This window comes from Hyla sarda, chromosome 1, assembly GCF_029499605.1.
Source record: "Hyla sarda isolate aHylSar1 chromosome 1, aHylSar1.hap1, whole genome shotgun sequence".
Classification (NCBI taxonomy): Eukaryota; Metazoa; Chordata; class Amphibia; order Anura; family Hylidae; genus Hyla; species Hyla sarda.
The window spans coordinates 10,419,541-10,438,050 of NC_079189.1; the positions used below are offsets into that span (position 1 = coordinate 10,419,541).

At 40.9% G+C, this 18,510-nt stretch overlaps 1 protein-coding gene across 3 annotated transcripts in view; it reads left to right on the plus strand.

The window, feature by feature from the left end:
- Positions 1 to 18,510, plus strand: part of LOC130301200 (zinc finger protein OZF-like) — a 53,865-nt gene that overhangs the window by 25,405 nt on the left and 9,950 nt on the right. For all 3 annotated transcript variants that reach the window (XM_056551627.1, XM_056551609.1, XM_056551614.1), the window contains one exon: positions 16,450 to 17,490. In XM_056551627.1, coding sequence (XP_056407602.1) covers positions 16,450 to 17,490 — 1,041 coding nt within the window. The remainder of the gene's footprint in view (positions 1 to 16,449; positions 17,491 to 18,510) is intronic.

An 18,510-nucleotide genomic window follows, 5' to 3' on the forward strand; every position in this document is an offset into this window, starting at 1 on the left:
TATGATTTTTTAAAGGTAAGGAGGAAAATACGAAATTACAAAAAAGGAAAAACGCTCAGTCCTTAACCCTTTAAGGACAAGGCCCATTTTGGCCTTAAGGACCAGAGTGTTTTTTGCACATCTGACCACTGTCACTGTTTAAGCATAAATAACTCTGGGTGCTTTTACCTTTCATTCTTATTCCAAGATTGTTTTTCGTGACATATTCTACTTAATGTAAGTGGTAAAATGTAATCGATACTTGCATCATTTCTTGGTGAAAAATTCCAAAATTTGATGAAAAAATTGAATTTTTTTTATTTTTCTAACTTTGAAGCTCTCTGCTTGTAAGGAAAATAGACATTCCAAATAAATTATATTTTGATTCACAAATACAATATGTCTACTTTATGTTGGCATCATAAAGTTGAAATGTTTTTACTTTCGGAAGACATCATAGGGCTTCAAAGTTCAGCAGCGGGCGAACTACAATGCTCAGAAGAGAAGGATTCACATTTGGCTTTTGGAAAGCAAATTTTGCTGAAATGGTTTTTGGGGGGGCATGTCACATTTAGGAAGCCCCTATGGTGCCAGAACAGCAAAAAAAAAAACACATGGCATACTATTTTGGAAACTACATCCCTCAATGAACGTAACAAGGGGTACAGGGAGCCTTAACATCTCATAATTGTTTGATGACTTTTTGTTAAAGTTGGATGTGTAAATGAAAAAAAAAGTTTTTTCACTAAAATGCAGTTTTTTTCCCCAAATTTAACATTTTTACAAGGGGTAATAGGAGAAAATGACCCCCAAAATTTGTAACTCCATTTCTTCCGAGTATGGAAATACCCCATGTGTGGACGTCAAGTGCTCTGCTGGCGAACTACAATGCTCAGAAGAGAAGGAGCGCCATTGAGCTTTTGGAAAGAGAATTTGTTTGGAATGGAAGTCAGGGGCCATGTGTGCTTACAAAGCCCCCCCCCCCCCCCCCCGTGGTACCAGAACAGTGGACCCCCCACATGTGATCCCATTTTGGAAACTACACCCCTCACAGAATTTAATAAGGGATGCAGTGAGTATTTACACCCTACTGGCGTTTGTCAGATCTTTGGAACAGTGGGCTGTGCAAATGAAAAATTGCATTTTTCATTTTCACGGACCACTGTTCCAAAAATCTGTCAGACACCTGTGGGGCGTAAATACTCACTGCACCCGTTATTACATTACGTGAGGGGTGTAGTTTCCAAAATGGGGTCACATGTGGGGGGGGGGGTCCATTGTTATGGCACTATGGGGGTTTTGTAAACACACGTGGCCATCAATTCTGGACAAATTTTCTCTTCAAAAGCCAAATGGTGCTCCTTCTCTTCTGAGCATTGTAGTTCGCCCGCAGAGCACTTTACATCCACATGTGGGGTATGTTCTTACTCAGAAGAAATGGGGTTACAAATTTTGTGGGGCTTTTTTCCTACTTTCCCTTGTGAAAAGGAAAAATTTTGGGTAACACCAACATTTTAGTGAAAACATTTTTTTTTCATTTTCTCATCCAAATTTAACGAAAATTTGTCAGACACCTGTGGGGTGTTAAGGCTCACTATACCCCTTGTTACATTCTATGAGGGGTCTAGTTTCCAAAATGGGGTCACATGTGGGTATTTATTTGTTTGCGTTTATGTCAGAACCGCTGTAAAATCAGCCAACCCTGTGCAAATCACCAATTTAGGCCTCAAATGTACATAGTGCGCTCTCACTCCTGAGCCCTGTTGTGTGTCCACAGAGCATTTTACGCCCACATATGGGGTATTTCTGTACTCAGGAGAAATTGCATTACAAATTTTGGTAAATAGAAAGTATGGGGCAACACCAGCATGTTAGTGTAATTTTTTTATCCTTTTTACACTAACAGGCTGGTGTAGACCCCAATGTTTCCTTTTCATAAGGGGTAAAAGGAGAAAAAGCCCCCCAAAATTTGTAGTGCAATTTCTCCCGAGTACGGAAATACCCCATATGTGGCCCTAAATTGTTTCCTTGAAATACGACAGGGCTACGAAGTGAGAGCGCCATGCGCATTTGAGGACTAAATTAGGGATTGCATAGGGGTGGAAATAGGGGTATTCTATGCCAGTGATTCCCAACAGGGTGCCTCCAGCTGTTGCTAAACTCCTAGCATGCCTGGACAGTCAGTAGCTGTCCGGAAATGCTGGAAGTTGTTGTTTTTCAACAGCTGGAGGCTCCGTTTTGGAAACACTGCTGTACAATAAGTTTTTCATTTTTATTGGGGGGGACAGTGTAAGGGGGTGTATATGTAGTGTTTGACCCTTTATTATGTATTAGTGTAGTGTGGTGTTTTTAGGGTGCATTCGCACTGGCGGGTTACAGTGAGTTTCCCGCTAGGAGTTTGCGCTTCGGTGAAAAATTTGCCGCAGCTCAACATTGAAGCAGGAAACTCACTGTAAACCCACCGGTGTGAATGTACCCTGATGGGGAGTGACACCCGCTGTGATCTGTCCTCAACTGCAGGTACTACTGCTCCCAACATGGAGCACACTCTGCTCCATGCTGGGAGCTGTAGTACCTGCATTAATAGACAGATCGCAGCGGTTGTCACTTCTGACACCTGTTGCGATCTGTCTATTAATGCAGGTACTACAGCTCCTAGCATGGAGCAGAGTGTGCTCCATGTTGGGAGCCATAGTACCTGGAGGTAAGGAAAGATCCTGTCACTCCTGACACCCACTACGATTGTCCTGTATAATGTATAGATGTGGGTGGCTGGCCGCTCTTCTCTGGTCCCACTGTAGTATGAGCATATGCTGTATATATACCTATTATTCATATTTCCCACAGAGAGTTGTGATTGGCTTGCACCATCAGGCCAATCACAGCTCTCTGTGGGAAATATGAATAAATGATGTTCAGAGATGCGAGCGCAGGAGATATCCGCTCCATCTCTGCAATAGAAAGGACAATTGCATCGGGTGTCAGGAGTGACAACCAAAGCGATCAGTCTGTTCCATGCTGGGAGTAGTAGTACTACCTAAAAAATTTTTTAAAATATTGAAAAAAAAGTGAAACACATACACACACTTTATTAAACTTACTATTAAAATACATTACTAACAAAAAACATTTAAAAAAAATTATTATTAAAAATATATTATTTTTACATTTAAATGGCCCCTTTCTACATTTTTATTATTGTCGGCATTTTTAGGTCCCTGCCCATCCACATAAATTGATCCCTGTTTAAAAATTAATATTATCATTTTTTTTTCTTTCAATTTTTGGAGTGTGCAGGGTCCGGAAAATTCAGCGCTCAATATTAAAAATGAATAAGGAGTGCAGTTCATAATTTTTTTTCTAGTTTTCGTTCTAAATCATAATTTTTTTTTTCACTTTTTTTTTCACTTTACGTTTATAGCCCCATTTATTTTATTTTTTCTGGTATTTAGATGTGCTGTCATGAATAATTGCGGGGGTCAGAGACGAGATGAGGACAGGGACATCCGTAATACGTATGATACAGTAGGCATAGAAAAGTTTCCCTAATTTACCAAAAATCCATAAATTTACAGAGGTCTTCTATCAAAAATTAGAGATACTTCAAATTGTAATTTGTGGAGGCAGATGGCCGGGACAATAATGTATGTATGTATTTAATATAATTGTGAAGGACGATGTAATTGTAATTATACAATATGAGCTTGTTTTAAATGACAAATAACTGCAAAACTGGATGGATGGGAGCTATAATTTCAGTAGGATGGAAAGGACTTTTTTGTTGCTGTAAGCTGTAGAAGGGAATATGTAACCATGGATGTGGGATGTGGGATTACCATTTTATAAATGTGAAAAATCATTTAATTTTTATGTAGGGGATGATGGGAGTTGTATGGGGTTTGACCATAATTGGCTGTGGTTTCATTATTCAATTAATGCCTTTCCCTCCTATTTCCTGATCTTTATTCATCTGTCTGCTGTGTGAGCGAAAAAAATAAATAATATATATATATATAGATATATGATTTATATATGTATCTATCTATCTATATGTTCTGTATATGTATGTATATATATATATATATATATATATATATATATATATATATATATATATATAGCAAAAAATGGAAGCTAGCGGCACTCCAGCATTCAGTGAAAACCCAGTGAGGGTGTATTTATTCACACATCTGTACACATTCACATCTGTATTGCAGATGTGTGAATAAATACACCCTCACTGGGTTTTCACTGAATGCTGGAGTACCCACGTGGATCTTAGAATCCTTGGCTACAGCCACGCATGGTGCTCCTTCTCCTCCATTTTCTCTCTCTCTCTCTCTCTGTATATATATATATATATATATATATATATATATATATATAGATATATATATAGAAAAACAGATTTGCTGCAACACGCGAAAGTAGTGACAAGTGGTTTATTTCATTCCAATTGCTACGTTTCAGCCACGCATGCGGCCTTTTTCAAGCACAAGTGAACAGTGACCATAGGGCAAGTTATATGCAGTGTTTAATAAAACATCAATTACATAATTAAATATGACAAATATACAAAAAACATACATGACAAGTGTACAAAAGATGCAATACATATAGTATTACAATTCAGTGGGTACACCATATATGTACCCATAAAGTGCATGGCAATATATGTCAAAACTGTTGCAGGACCCAGCATATTGAGTATATGTGCCATATGAATAATATGTAATAATATATACTGTAGATGTATGTAGATGTAGACTTTTACATCTGATTATATATATATATATATATATATATATATATATATATATATATCCATATATCTATATGTCTCTCTCTCTCTCTCTCTCTCTCTCTCTCTCTCTCTCTCTCTCTATATATATATATATATATAGATAGATAGATAGATATAGATATATAATCAAATGTAAAAGTAGATAGATACAGTATATAAATCATATATCTGTATATATATAAATCTTTTCGCTCGTGTAAATGTAGATGTAAACTTTGACTTTAGATATATATATTGTGGCAGTGTGGCAAGGAAAGGGTGTATTTCCTTGGCTCACCCTGCAGAAGCTCTCGCCTGCTTCTTAAGTAATGAGGCAGGAGGGAAGGGAAGTGTATATGAGATGGAGACTCAGTGTAATGGGGGCTCTTCCTAGGAGACAGCATGTGGGCTGTACGGGAGAGACAGAGCCTGCTGAGGAGTACACAGCCCGAGCTATGAGTGGCTCAAAGAAAGTGATAAGAAATGTGAGTAGAAGGTTGCAGGGGACATATGTTTAACCGGCTGAGGGAAGGTCAGCGGTTGTTAGTCAGGACAAGCTGATCTGTTTAGTCAGTGACCAGACGGTCTAGGATTTTGTTTTGTTCCTGCTTTTTGTTTATTTTTTTCCCTGCAACCTGTCTAATAAAAACTGGCAAGGTGCCAGATTTGCATTATAAGCGTTTGTTTGCTGGTTTATTGAGAAGAAACGCATCCTGTGGCGTGGTCCAGGACGATCCCAGAGCTAATCCCCAAGACGGATCGTCACAATAGATATATATATTTATATTTTTTTTATTTTAATTTTTTTTCGCTCACACAGCAGACGATGAATGAAGAACAGGAAATAGGAGGGAAAGATCTTAAAGGGTTACTCCGGTGAAAACCTTTTTTCTTTTAAATCAACTAGCGGCAGAAAGTTAAACATATTTGTAAATTACTTCTATTAAAAAATATTAATCCTTCCTGTACTTATTAGCTGCTGAATACTACAGAGGAAATTCTTTTCTTTTTGGAATGCTCTCTGATGACATCACGACCACAGTTCTCTCTGCTGACATTATTATTATAATAATAATGCTTTATTTATTGTTGTCCTTAGTGGGATTTGAACCCAAGTCCCCAGCACTGCAAGGCAGCAGTGCTAACAACTGAGCCACCATGCTGCACTTAGCATACATCTGCATGGATGCTAAAATGGACAGAGATGTGAGCAGAGAGCACTGTGTTTGTGATGTCATCAGTGTTCCAAAAAGAAAGGAATTTCCTCTGTAGCATTCAGCAGCTAATAAGTACTGGAAGGATTAAGATTTTTTAATAGAAGTAATTTACAAATATGTTTAACTTTCTGCCACCAGTTGATTTAAAAGAAAAAAGGTTTTCACCGAAGTACCCCTTTAATTATATAAGGAAACCACAGCCAATTATGGTCAAATCACTTGACCTGCATTCCTTTGTTCTCTTACCTATTTGACCTTAATTGGCCGTGGTCTCATTATTCAATTAACCTTAATTTGCTCCAATTAGAGCAGCTACTGTATATTTCAAAACTTTCTTTCTTCCATTCATACGGTCCCAGTGACTCCCTGCCGCTCCCCGCTGCAACCACTTTGATTGCAAGTGGGTAAAACTGGAATTCAAGAATTACAACTCCCATCATCCCCTACATAAAAAATAAAAGATTTTTCACATATATAAAAAGGTAATCTAACATCCATGGTTACATATTACCTTCTATAGCTTACAGCAATGAAAAGTCCTTTCCATCCTACTGAAATTATAGCTCCCATCCATGTTTTCCTGCATATGCAGATACATTGGAATTACAAGAAGAGTTTTGCAGTAATTTGTCATTAAAACTAGCTCATATTGTGTAATTACAATGACATTGTCCTTCGCAATTACATTAAATACATACATACATTATTGTCTCGGCTATCTGCCTCCACAAATTACAATTTGAAGTATCTTTAATTTCTGATAGAAGACCTCTGTAAATATATGGATTTTTGGTAAATTAGGAAAACTCAACCTTTTTTTGCCTACTGTACTATACATATTACGGATGTCCCTGTCCTTGGCTCATCTCTGACACCCACAATTATTCATGGCAGCACATCTAAATGCCCAAAAAAACTGCCCGAAAGTGTTTTCTAACCAGGGGGACTCAAGCTGTGGCAAAAATACAATTACTTGCAGAATGACCTCCCTCTTACTCAGCTTTCGCTCCACCCATCGAAGCAGGACAGGCTCCTTGTTATCACCTGACTAGTGATGTAATGTCTCAGGCTGCACTGCAGCCTGGGAAACCTAAAACGATGCTCATTTTTTATGCTGTTAAAAATAATCTTTGAGGCAAAAATCACAAAAGAATTGCAAGACTACCATGAAACACAGGTACACACTATATTGTGAATTACACTAACTTTAACCTCTTGGGGACGCAGGGCATACGGGTACACCCTGCATCCATGATCCTTAAGGACTCAGGGCGTACCTGTACGCCCGTGGGAATTCCGGTCTCTGCCAGTCTGCTGAAATCGTGCCAATGCCTGGGGGGGTCCTGAGTCAGTTCAGAACGGTGATCTGAGGAGATTAAAGTTTGGTTCCCCCTCTCTGCCCACCCAAGGTATTCCGGGCAGAGCAGAGCGGGGGAACTGTCCTGTGAGCGGCAGCTGAGGTCCATTACCGGCGGCGAGCGGCCATCCTCCTTTGTGTGCAGCGGCAGCGATCCTGCTGACGACGGAAGCCAGTAGGTGAGTTGTTGCCGAGCAACATCTGGAGGGCCGCAGTTTGGAGACCACTATACAGTGGTCTCTAAACGGTAGCCCTCCAGATGTTGCAAAACTCCCAGGATGCCGAGACAACTGTTTGGGCATGCTGGGATTTGTAGTTTTGCAACAGCTGGAGAGCTGCAGTTTGGAGATCCCTGTGCAGAGGTCTCTAAACTGTGGCCCTCTAGATCTTGCAAAACTACAACTCCCAGCATGCCCACACAGCAGTTTGCTGTCTGGGCATGCTGGGATTTGCAGTTTTGCAACATCTGGAGGGCTACAGGTTGGAGATCCCTATGCAGTGGTCTCTAAACTGTACCTCTCCAAATCTTGCATTACCACAACTCCCAGCATTCAGGAACAGCAAACAGCTGTCTCCACATGCTGGGAGTTGTAGTTGCGTGACTTCAGCTGTTGCATAACTACATCTCCCAGCATGCCCTTTGGCATTCAGTAAATGCTGGGATTTATAGTTTTGCAACAGCTGGAGGCACACTGGTTGGAAAATATTGAGTTAGGTAACCGAATCTAACTCAAGGTTTTCCAACAGTGTGCCTCCAGCTGTTTCAAAACTACAACTCCCAGCATGCACTGACAGACCATGCATCCTGGGAGTTGTAGTACAGGGTACATTCACACGGGCAGGTTTGCAGTGAGTTTCCTGCTTCAAGTTTGGGCTGCGGCAAATTTTCCAATGCAGCTCAAACTCCTAGCGGGGAGCTCACCATAAACATCCATCCAATTGTTTCCTAAAAACACTACACTACACAAATTAAAGGGCAAAACACTACATACACACACGCATACACTGCCCCCCCCCCCCCCCCCAATAAAAATTAAAAACGTCTGGTACGGTAGTGTTTCCAAAACAGAGCCTCCAGCTGTTGCAAAACAACTCTGAGCATTGCCGGACAGCCACTGACTGTCCAAGCATTTTGGGAGTTTAACACAAATAGAGAAACACAGCCACAAATCCACCATTTGTATTTTGATCTTCTTGCTTCTCAGCATAATTTTAAAAACGAACAGGTTGCTAGTATAGATTTTGATCAAAAAGTACAAGCCCACTCGCCGGGTCAAGGCCACCTAGTCAGAGTGAGTCCCTAACCTAACACTAACGTAGCGCCGAGCAGCCCCACTCCTGGACAACCAGGCCACTAGCATTCACCCGCAGGTTCTAAAGGAGTTAAGTAATGTAATAGACAGACCCCTTTTTCTAATATTCAAAAACTCTATAGTGACAGGGACTGTTCCCCAGGACTGGTACATAGCAAATGTGGTCAAAAAGTGACCCCGGGAATTATAGGCCTCTCAGTTTAACCTTCATTGTATGTAAATTGTTTGAGGGTTTTCTAAGAGATGCTATTTTGGAATATCTTGATAAAAATAAATGTATAACTCCATATCAGCATGGCTTTATGAGGGATCGGTCCTGTCAAAATAACTTGATCATCTTTTATGAGGAGGTGAGCTCCAGACTGGACCAAGGGAAGCGCTGGATGTCGTATAACTTGATTTTCAGGATTGGGCTGGAGGAAAATGTGTGTAAGTGGGTAAGTAACTGGCTCAGTGATAGGAAACAGTGGGTGGTTATTAATGGTGGTTATTAACCTCTTAATGACCAGGATGTAAATGTACGTCCTGGTGAGGTGGTACTTAACCCCATAACGACGCAGGACGTATATTTACGTCCTGCGTCTGCTCCCGCGATCACATCGCGTCGGTCCTGGCGCTCATCAACAGCCGGGACCCGCGGCTAATACCACACATCGCCGATCGCGGCAATGTGTGGTATTAACCCTTTAGAAGCGGCGGTCAAAGCTGACTGCAGCTTCTCAAGCGAAAGTGAAAGTATCCCGGCTAGTCAGTCGGGCTGTTCAGGACCGCCGCGGTGAAATTACGGCGTCCCGAACAGCTTACAGGACACCGGGAGGGCCCTTACCTGCCTCCTCGGTGTCCGATCAACGAATGACTGCTCCGTGCCTGAGATCCAGGTAGGAGCAGTCAAGCACCGATAACACTGATCTCAAGTGTGTTAATACACGCCAGTGATCAGCATAGGAGATCAGTGTGTGCAGTGTTATAGGTCCCTATGGGACCTATAACACTGCAAAAAAAATAGTAGAAAAAAAGTGTTACTAAAGGTCATTTAACCCCTTCCCTAATAAAAGTTTGAATCAACCCCCTTTTCCCATAAAAAAAATAAAACAGTGTAAATAAAATAAAAAATAAACATATGTGGTATTGCCGCGTGCGTAAATATCCGATCTATAAAAATATATAATTAATTGAACGTATGGTCAATGGCGTACGCGCAAAAAAATTCCAAAGTCCAAAAAAGCGTATTTTGGTCACTTTTTATAGCATTAAAAAATGAATAAAAAGTTATCAAAATGTCCAATCAAAACAGAAATCATACCAATAAAAACTTCATATCACGGCGCAAAATATGAGTCCTCATACCGCCCTGTACGTGGAAAAATAAAAAAGTTATATGGGTCAGAAGAGGACATTTTTAAACGTATAAATTTTCCTGCATTTAGTTATGATTTTTTCCAGAAGTACGACAATATCCAACCTATATAAGTAGGGTATCATTTTAACCGTATGGACCTACAGAATAAAGATAAGGTGTCATTTTTACCGAAATATGCACTGCGTAGAAACGGAAGCCCCCAAAAGTTACAAAATGGCGTTTTTTCTTCGATTTTGTCGTACAATTTTTTTTTTTCCATTTCGCCGTAAAATGACTAATGTCACTGGAAAGTAGAATTGGTGACGCAAAAAATAAGCCATAATATGGATTTTTAGGTGGAAAATTGAGGGGGTTATGATTTTTAAAAGGTAAGGAGGAAAAAACGAAAGTGCAAAAGCGTAAAAATCCTGAGTCCTTAAGGGGTTAAGGCACCAGGACGTACATTTACATCCTATACATAACCGCGAGCAGCGGAGCGATGCCCGGATCATGCGATGCAGGTCCCGGCTGCTGATAGCAGCCAGGGACCCGCCGGTTATGGCCGACATCCGCGATCGCATGGATGTCCGCAATTAACCCCTCATATGCCGTAATCAATACAGATCACGGCATCTGCAGCATTGCGGTCACTAAAATGGATGATTGGATCACCCGTAGCGGCGATACAATCATCCACAACGGCAGACTAAGGTCCCCGCACCTGCCTCCGCTGCCTTCCACGGGTCTTCTGCTCTGGTCTGCGATCGAGCAGACCAGAGCAGAAGATGACCGATAATACTGATCAGTGCTATGTCCTATGCCCCTATGGAGACTATTAAAGTGTAAAAAAAAAAAGTAAAAAAAAAAGTGAAAACCCCCTCCCCCAATAAAAACGTAAATTGTCCAATTTTCCCTATTTCACCCCCAAAAAGTAATATACATATTTGGTTTCGCTATGTGCGTAAATATCCAAACTATTAAAATAAAATGTTAATGATACAGTACGGTGAATGGTGTGAACGCAAAGAAAAAAATACTAAATTGCTGCTTTTTTATAACATTTTATTCCCCAAAAAATTGATAAAAAATGTATTAAAAGTTTTATATAAGCAAATATGGTATCAATAAAAAAGTAAAGATATTGGCACAAAAAATGAGCCCTCATACCGCCGCTTACAGAAAAATGAAAAAGTTATAGGTCTTATAGGGATAGTTATCGGGATTTTAAACATACTAATTTGGTTAAAAAGTTAGCAATTTTTTCCATTAAGTGCAACAGTAATGGAAAAGTATGTTACCATGGGTATCATTTTAATCGTATTGACCCAAAGAATAAAGAACACATGTCATTTTTACCGTAAATTGTACGGCATGAAAACAAAACCTTCCAAAATTTTCAAAATTGCGGTTTTCTTTTTAATTTCCCCACACAAATAGTATTTTTTTGGTTGCGCCATACATTTTATGGTAAAGTGAGTGATGACATTACAACGGACAACTGTGATGATCAGTGTGGGTTTAGAAGGGGCTACTCTACAGCTGATAATGTGAGGTTATTTGCCAATTTGCAGGAAGAGAATGGGCGGGGCCACTCCATTCTGTCACTTGACGTGGTTAAAGCATTTGACAGAGTGGAGTGGCCATACCTGTGGAAGGTTTTGGAGGGTTTTGGGGTAGGAACATTTTTTATAAGATGGATGAGATACTGTATAAGCACCCCATGGCCTCGGTTTTGGTCAATGACTCTGAAACAGAAAGTTTTATGTTGACCAGAGGAGCGAGACAGGGGTGTCCTTTCTCCCTCTCCCCACATCTTTGCCCTGTACATAGAACCACTTGCGAGAAAGATCGGGAGCATGAATGAGTTGAAGGGCTTTGGAAGTCGGGGGGGGGGGGGAGAGGACAAAATTTTGCTGTTCGCGGACGACATCCTCATATATTTGGCCAATACAGGGGAAAATTTAGATAAGATGATTAAGGTGATAGAGGAGTTTGCCCAGAATCTGGGATAAGACTTTTTTTCAAGTGCAGTAGTAATGGAAAAGTATGTTATCATGGGTATCATCTTAATCGTATTGACCCAAAGAATAAAGAACACATATAATTTTTACCGTAAATTGTACGGCATGAAAACAAAACCTTCTAAAATTTGCAAAATTGCGGTTTTCTTTTTAATTTCCCCACACAAATAGTATTTTTTTGGTTGCCATACATTTTATGGTAAAGTGAGTGATGACATTACAACGGACAACTGTGATGATCAGTGTGGGTTTAGAAGGGGCTACTCTACAGCTGATATTGTGAGGTTATTTGCCAATTTGCAGGAAGAGAAGGGGCGGGGCCACTCCATTCTGTCACTTGACGTGGTTAAAGCATTTGACAGAGTGGAGTGGCCATACCTGTGGAAGGTTTTGGAGGGTTTTGGGGTAGGAACATTTTTTATAAGATGGATGAGATACTGTATAAGCACCCCATGGCCTCGGTTTTGGTCAATGACTCCGAAACAGAAAGTTTTATGTTGACCAGAGGAGCGAGACAGGGGTGTCCTTTCTCCCTCTCCCCACATCTTTGCCCTGTACATAGAACCACTTGCGAGAAAGATCGGGAGCATGAATGAGTTGAAGGGCTTTGGAAGTCGGGGGGGGGGGGGGGGGAGAGGACAAAATTTTGCTGTTCGCGGACGACATCCTCATATATTTGGCCAATACAGGGGAAAATTTAGATAAGATGATTAAGGTGATAGAGGAGTTTGCCCAGAATCTGGGATAAGACTTTTTTTCAAGTGCAGTAGTAATGGAAAAGTATGTTATCATGGGTATCATTTTAATCGTATTGACCCAAAGAATAAAGAACACATATAATTTTTACTGTAAATTGTACGGCATGAAAACAAAACCTTCCAAAATTTGCAAAATTGCGGTTTTCTTTTTAATTTCCCCACACAAATAGTATTTTTTTTGTTGCCATACATTTTATGGTAAAGTGAGTGATGACATTACAACGGACAACTGGTCGCACGCAAAAAAATCCCTCATACTAATCTGTGGATGAGAATATAAAAGAGTTATGATTTTTTGAAGGCGGTGAGGGAAAAACAAAAAATAAAAAATAAAATTGTCCTTAAGGCCCAAATGGGCTGAGTCCTTAAGGGGTTAATGGTACTTATTCTGATTGGGTGACTGTTACTAGTCAGTTTTGGGTCCTTTTCTATTTAATATATTTATTATTGACCTTGTTGGGGGATTGTATAGTAAAGTAGCAATCTTTGCAGATGATACTAAACTCTGTAAAGCGGTAAACACAATAGAGGACAGTGCACTGTTACAAATGGATCTGGATAGGTAGGAGGTTCGGGCTGGGAAGTGGCAAATGAAGTTCAACACGGATAAATGTAAGGTAATGCACATGGGGAAGAAAAATCAGTGCTGGGATTATGTATTAAAAGGGAGAACACTTGGGACGACTGACCTGGAAAAGGACTTAGGAGTTTTAGTTAATAGGAAATTTAACTGTAGTGACCAGTGTCGGGCAGCTGCTTCCAAGGCAAATAAAATCATAGGGTGCATCAATAGGGGCATAGATACCCATGACAAGGAAATTATTCTACCACTGTACAAATCACTAGTCAGACCACTCATGGAATACTGTGTACAGTACCTGGCACCAAAAATGATGATAGATGATCAGTGTGGGTTTAGAAGGGGCTACTCTACGGCTGATAATGTGAGGTTATTTGCCAATTTGTAGGAAGAGACTGGGCGGGGCCACTCTATTCTGTCACTTGACATGGTTAAAGCATTTGGAGTGGCCATATCTGTGGAAGGTTTTTGGAGGGTTTTGGGGTAGGAACATTTTTTATAAGATGGATGAGATACTGTATAAACACCCCAGGGCGTCAGTTTTGGTCAATGACTCCGAAACAGAAAGTTTTATGTTGACCAGAGGAGCGAGACAGGGGTGTCCTTTCTCCCTCTCCCCACATCTTTGCCCTGTACATTGAACCACTTGCGAGAAAGATCGGGAGCATGAAGGAGTTGAAGGGCTTAGGATGCAGGGGGGGCGGCCGGGAGAGGACAAAATTTCACTGTTCGCGGACGACATCCTCATATATTTGGCTAATACAGGGGGAAATTTAGATAAGATGATTAAGGTGATAGAGGAGTTTGGCCAGAATCTGGGATAAGACTATATTGATGCTCTTAAACAATGAAGTTACCCATCCAAATATAAAGGTATTAGGAGAGCATGATTCCTTTAGATATCTGGGGATCCAGATTGCAAGAGATGTGAGTAGATATGTAGAATTTAATTTGAAACCTTTGTTGCAAAAGATTAAGACTAAGTGTAAGATCTGGTGTGGTCTTCCCCTGAGTATGGCGGACAGAATACATTTGGTTAAGATTGCCCCAAGTGCTGTTTATCCTCACAAACAGTCCAATATGGCTAGGAGAAAGGATTTAAAAAAAAATTTGAATCTGTAGTAAGAGATTTTATTTGGAGTTGGGAGAAGACCTAGGATTAAGTTAGAGTATATGATGAGAGATGAAAATTATGGAGGATTGTCAGTACCGGACTTTCGAATGTATTTTCATGCATCACAGTTAGTCTTTCTGAATAAGTGTAAGAACGTTGACTATTTAGAAAAAGGTGGTGGGTGGGTTTTACACCCATCTGGTGATGGAGTTGGGATAGTCAGGTTGAGGCTGGTTACCGAGAGGGCTTAGTTTCGGCCTGGCGAGTTGGGGAAGGAGAATTATCAGGTGATTATGATAAGATAAATGAAGGAAAAGAGAGAATAAAAGGGGAGAAGAGGAAGAAAAGGAAAGAAGGAGGAAAAAAAGAGAGAGAAAGAGAGAGAGAGTAAAAAGGGAGTGATTGTTAAAATGAATTGAGAGATGCGGGGAGAGGTGAAGAGGAGAGAAAGAGATAGGGAAAAGAAAATTATTTTTAAAAATAATTTTTTTTTTGGTAGATTTTTGGGATTAAAGGAAAGAAGAAGGAAAGGAAAAGGAAAATTCCTCTAGATCAACTTAGTTAGAACCCGATGGACTCTGTTTTTTCAACCTTATGAACTGTGTAACTATTTAACTTACCTGTTTTTGTGTAGATTTTAGACTTGTGCTATATATGATCCTGTTTGAAGTAAATGTAAAGAAAAATATTAAAAACAAGCAAGAGGGCAAATAAATTTTATTGCATTATATAAGATAAAGCTAATGAAGAATCAACAGAAATATTTCAAGACCAGATCTCTAGTCAATCACTCATCTTTATATACATTTATCTATTTATAGGCCAGATGTACAAGGATTTATACATTCTCTGATTTTATTCCTTGCCATTGATAATATAAACCTGAATCCTGACATCTTACCCAATATTACCCTGGGATATCATCTTTATGATTCATGCCTAGATGTAAGTTTGGCCGCACAACGTGTTTTATATCTTCTATCTGGCCAAGGGAAGATGATACCGAATTACTCCTGTAGGAGCCATGGTCAGCTGGTTGGTATCATTGGAGATCGACACTCGTCTACCACTATCTCAGCAGCACAAATCCTTGGACTATATGGATATCCTCAGGTATTAGAAATACTGAAGGCAAAAATGGAATACTTGCATAAAAACACTTTGTTAAAAATTATGTTATAATATTTTTTCCATTTTTATTGAAGTATAATTAATAGCTGTACTTAAAATAATTGTTGATTGCTAATTTAGTTAGTTCTGCAGCAATATACAACTTATTCCCATAGGGAATAATTGTCTGATCGGGGTGGGGGAGGGTGACCGCGATCTCCTGTACGGTGACCTTGCATTGCCGCAGCTCTGTGCAGCTAATTTTCATGTTGTGGACCTCACTGAGATCAACAAACATGCCCCCTCCACTAAGCTCGGGAGAGTCGAGGATACACTATCGCTGAATCTCCGCCTCTCCCATAGAGATACATGGAGCGGCAGAGCCGGGGCCGCATACAAGAGATCAAAGGGGGTCCCAACAGTGGGACACCTCGCAATCAGACACTTATCCACAGGACACACCACACATGGCACTTAAGCCCCTTTTGTACGACCAAACTGTAATTAGCTACCTTGTACCCCCACATAATAATTAGGCCTCCATATGCCCCCTCTGTACACCCACTTAATAGGTAATCCCCCACTGCACTTCCTAATAGTAATTAGGCCAACTCAATCCTTCCTACATTATAGTTAAGGCCCATCTGTGCCACCTATAAGTAAGGATTTTTCTGTGTCCCAAACAATTGTTAGACCCCATCTGTGCCATCATAATAAAAAATGCCCCTAAAATACTTTCTGTATCCATATATTAGTTATGGTCCCTCTGTGCTCCCATATCATAGTTAGGCTTCCTCTCTGATTCCATCTAGTAGTAAGGCCCTCTTTATACCCCATATAGTAGTTGGGACATGTTAGTTTCCCTCTGTGTTTTGCAGATCAGCTATGGAGCCACCGACCACTCACTATCTGATAGACGCATCTATCCACATGTTTTCCGCACAGTCCAAAGTCACCACGTCCACAATATGGTAATAACCAAACTATTGAAGCGCTTTGGCTGGACCTGGGTTGGGATTTTAGTATCGGATGATGATGCGGGAGAGAATGAACTACAGATACTAACAAAGTACATGAGAGAGCACGGGATCTGTGTCGCCTTCACCATAACACTATCAGAGAAAAATGTCCTCAATAATGAGCAGACTTCCCAAAACTTACAGAATCCACAAGTCAGTGTCATTATAGTATGTGGGACCTACTCAGATTATGGAAAGTATGTACTACTACTTGTTTCTGATTTTGAAATTTTAAACAAAACTCTCATCCTCCCTCCATCCTGGGCTTTCAGTCGCATCACTGCAGAATACCCATATCTAGCATTAAATGGAAGTTTCGCAGTGGACTTCTTACAACCTTTTCTTGGAGTGGAAAATTTTGTGGAAAACTACAGAAAACTTCCCAATATCTACAATGATGAGATATTCTGGATACAATTAGATATAATAGCTAGAAATGAGGATAACGTTTCCTTCATTACATATACTATTACTGATGAAATATTTAACAAAAGTATAAATGATACTTTGCCAAGCCTGAGGACTTACCTCTCCTCGGGGGTCTCTTCAAGCTTGTATTCTGCAGTACAAATTCTGGCAAAAGCTCTACATGAAATGTTATTATATATAAAAGACAAATATCAAGGAAATCCAATAACTGGACTTATACAACACAGACGGAAGTTACAGCGCTATATACAGACGATGAAGAGTTCACTGGATCCAATGAGACCTTCATATTACTTTTCTGACCAAGGAGAAGCCGTACATCCATATAAGATAATACAGTGGATATATAGAAATGAGACCACACATATGGATGTACAAATGGTCGAAGTGGGAAATTTTACACCTTGGGCGATCAGTGGTCAAGAGCTTTACATGAATCCCCAGTCTATAACCTGGAAGGACACACAGAAGGTAAGAAGCCTTATATAAGCTCCACTTACTCGCCAAAAGAGGCAGCAAGGCTCCAAATCCTAATTCTGATGAGTTGCTCATGGTGTTGGCTGCAGAATCACCTCCGCTCTCCAGTATGATCCACAAGCAAATATCCAAAGGTGTCAGATCTTCTCCACTATCCCTCAAGAATGTTGGCCACAAAATAGCCATACAGTATCTAATCATTAACCCCTTAACCTCTTCAGGACACAGGGCGTATGGATACACCCTGCATTCCGAGTCCTTAAGGACACAGGGCGTATCCATATGCCCGTGGGAAATCTGGTCCCCACCGTTAGCCGGTTGGGGACCTGAGCCGGATGCCTGCTGAAATCGTTCAGCAGGCATCTCGGCATATCACCCAGTGGGGTCATCATCACCCCCCATGTCCACGATCGCAGCACATCGCTTATCAATTCAGACGAGCGATGTGCTGCGATTCCGTTCCCCGCCGCTCACGGGGTGGGTATCGGAGCCGGATGTCTGCTGATTTCAATCAGCAGACATCCCGGCAGTGTGCCGGAGGAGGTCCGGAGGACCTCCTATAACGGCGATCGCTGACGCCTTAAGTATTAACCGGCGTTCTGCAGCTATTCCGCGTCATCAGGGTCACGTGTGACCCTGTGACCCGGATATAGATGGTGACTGGTGGTGTAATATACACCACCAATCACCATCCGTGCTGTACTGGGGGCTGGCATTGTGGCCACCCCCCTCAGTACAGTTGTGATTGGGTGGCCAAAGTGGCCACACCAATCACAGTGTAATGGGAGGGGATGGTGGGGGCTAGGAGCATGTTGCTCCGTTCTGCCCGCCATTTCTGCCCGCCATCTGACGAGCAGGACGGAGCCCCGTGCTGCCACCATCCCCTCACTGTAAAAAAAAGTGCCCCTTGCCTCCTTTCTGTGGCCCCTTGGCACAGAAATCCCCAGGGTTAGCTTTAGATTTAGGTAGGGACAGGATAGGGTTAAAAAAAAGCGCACAAGCGCTAATCAGTGA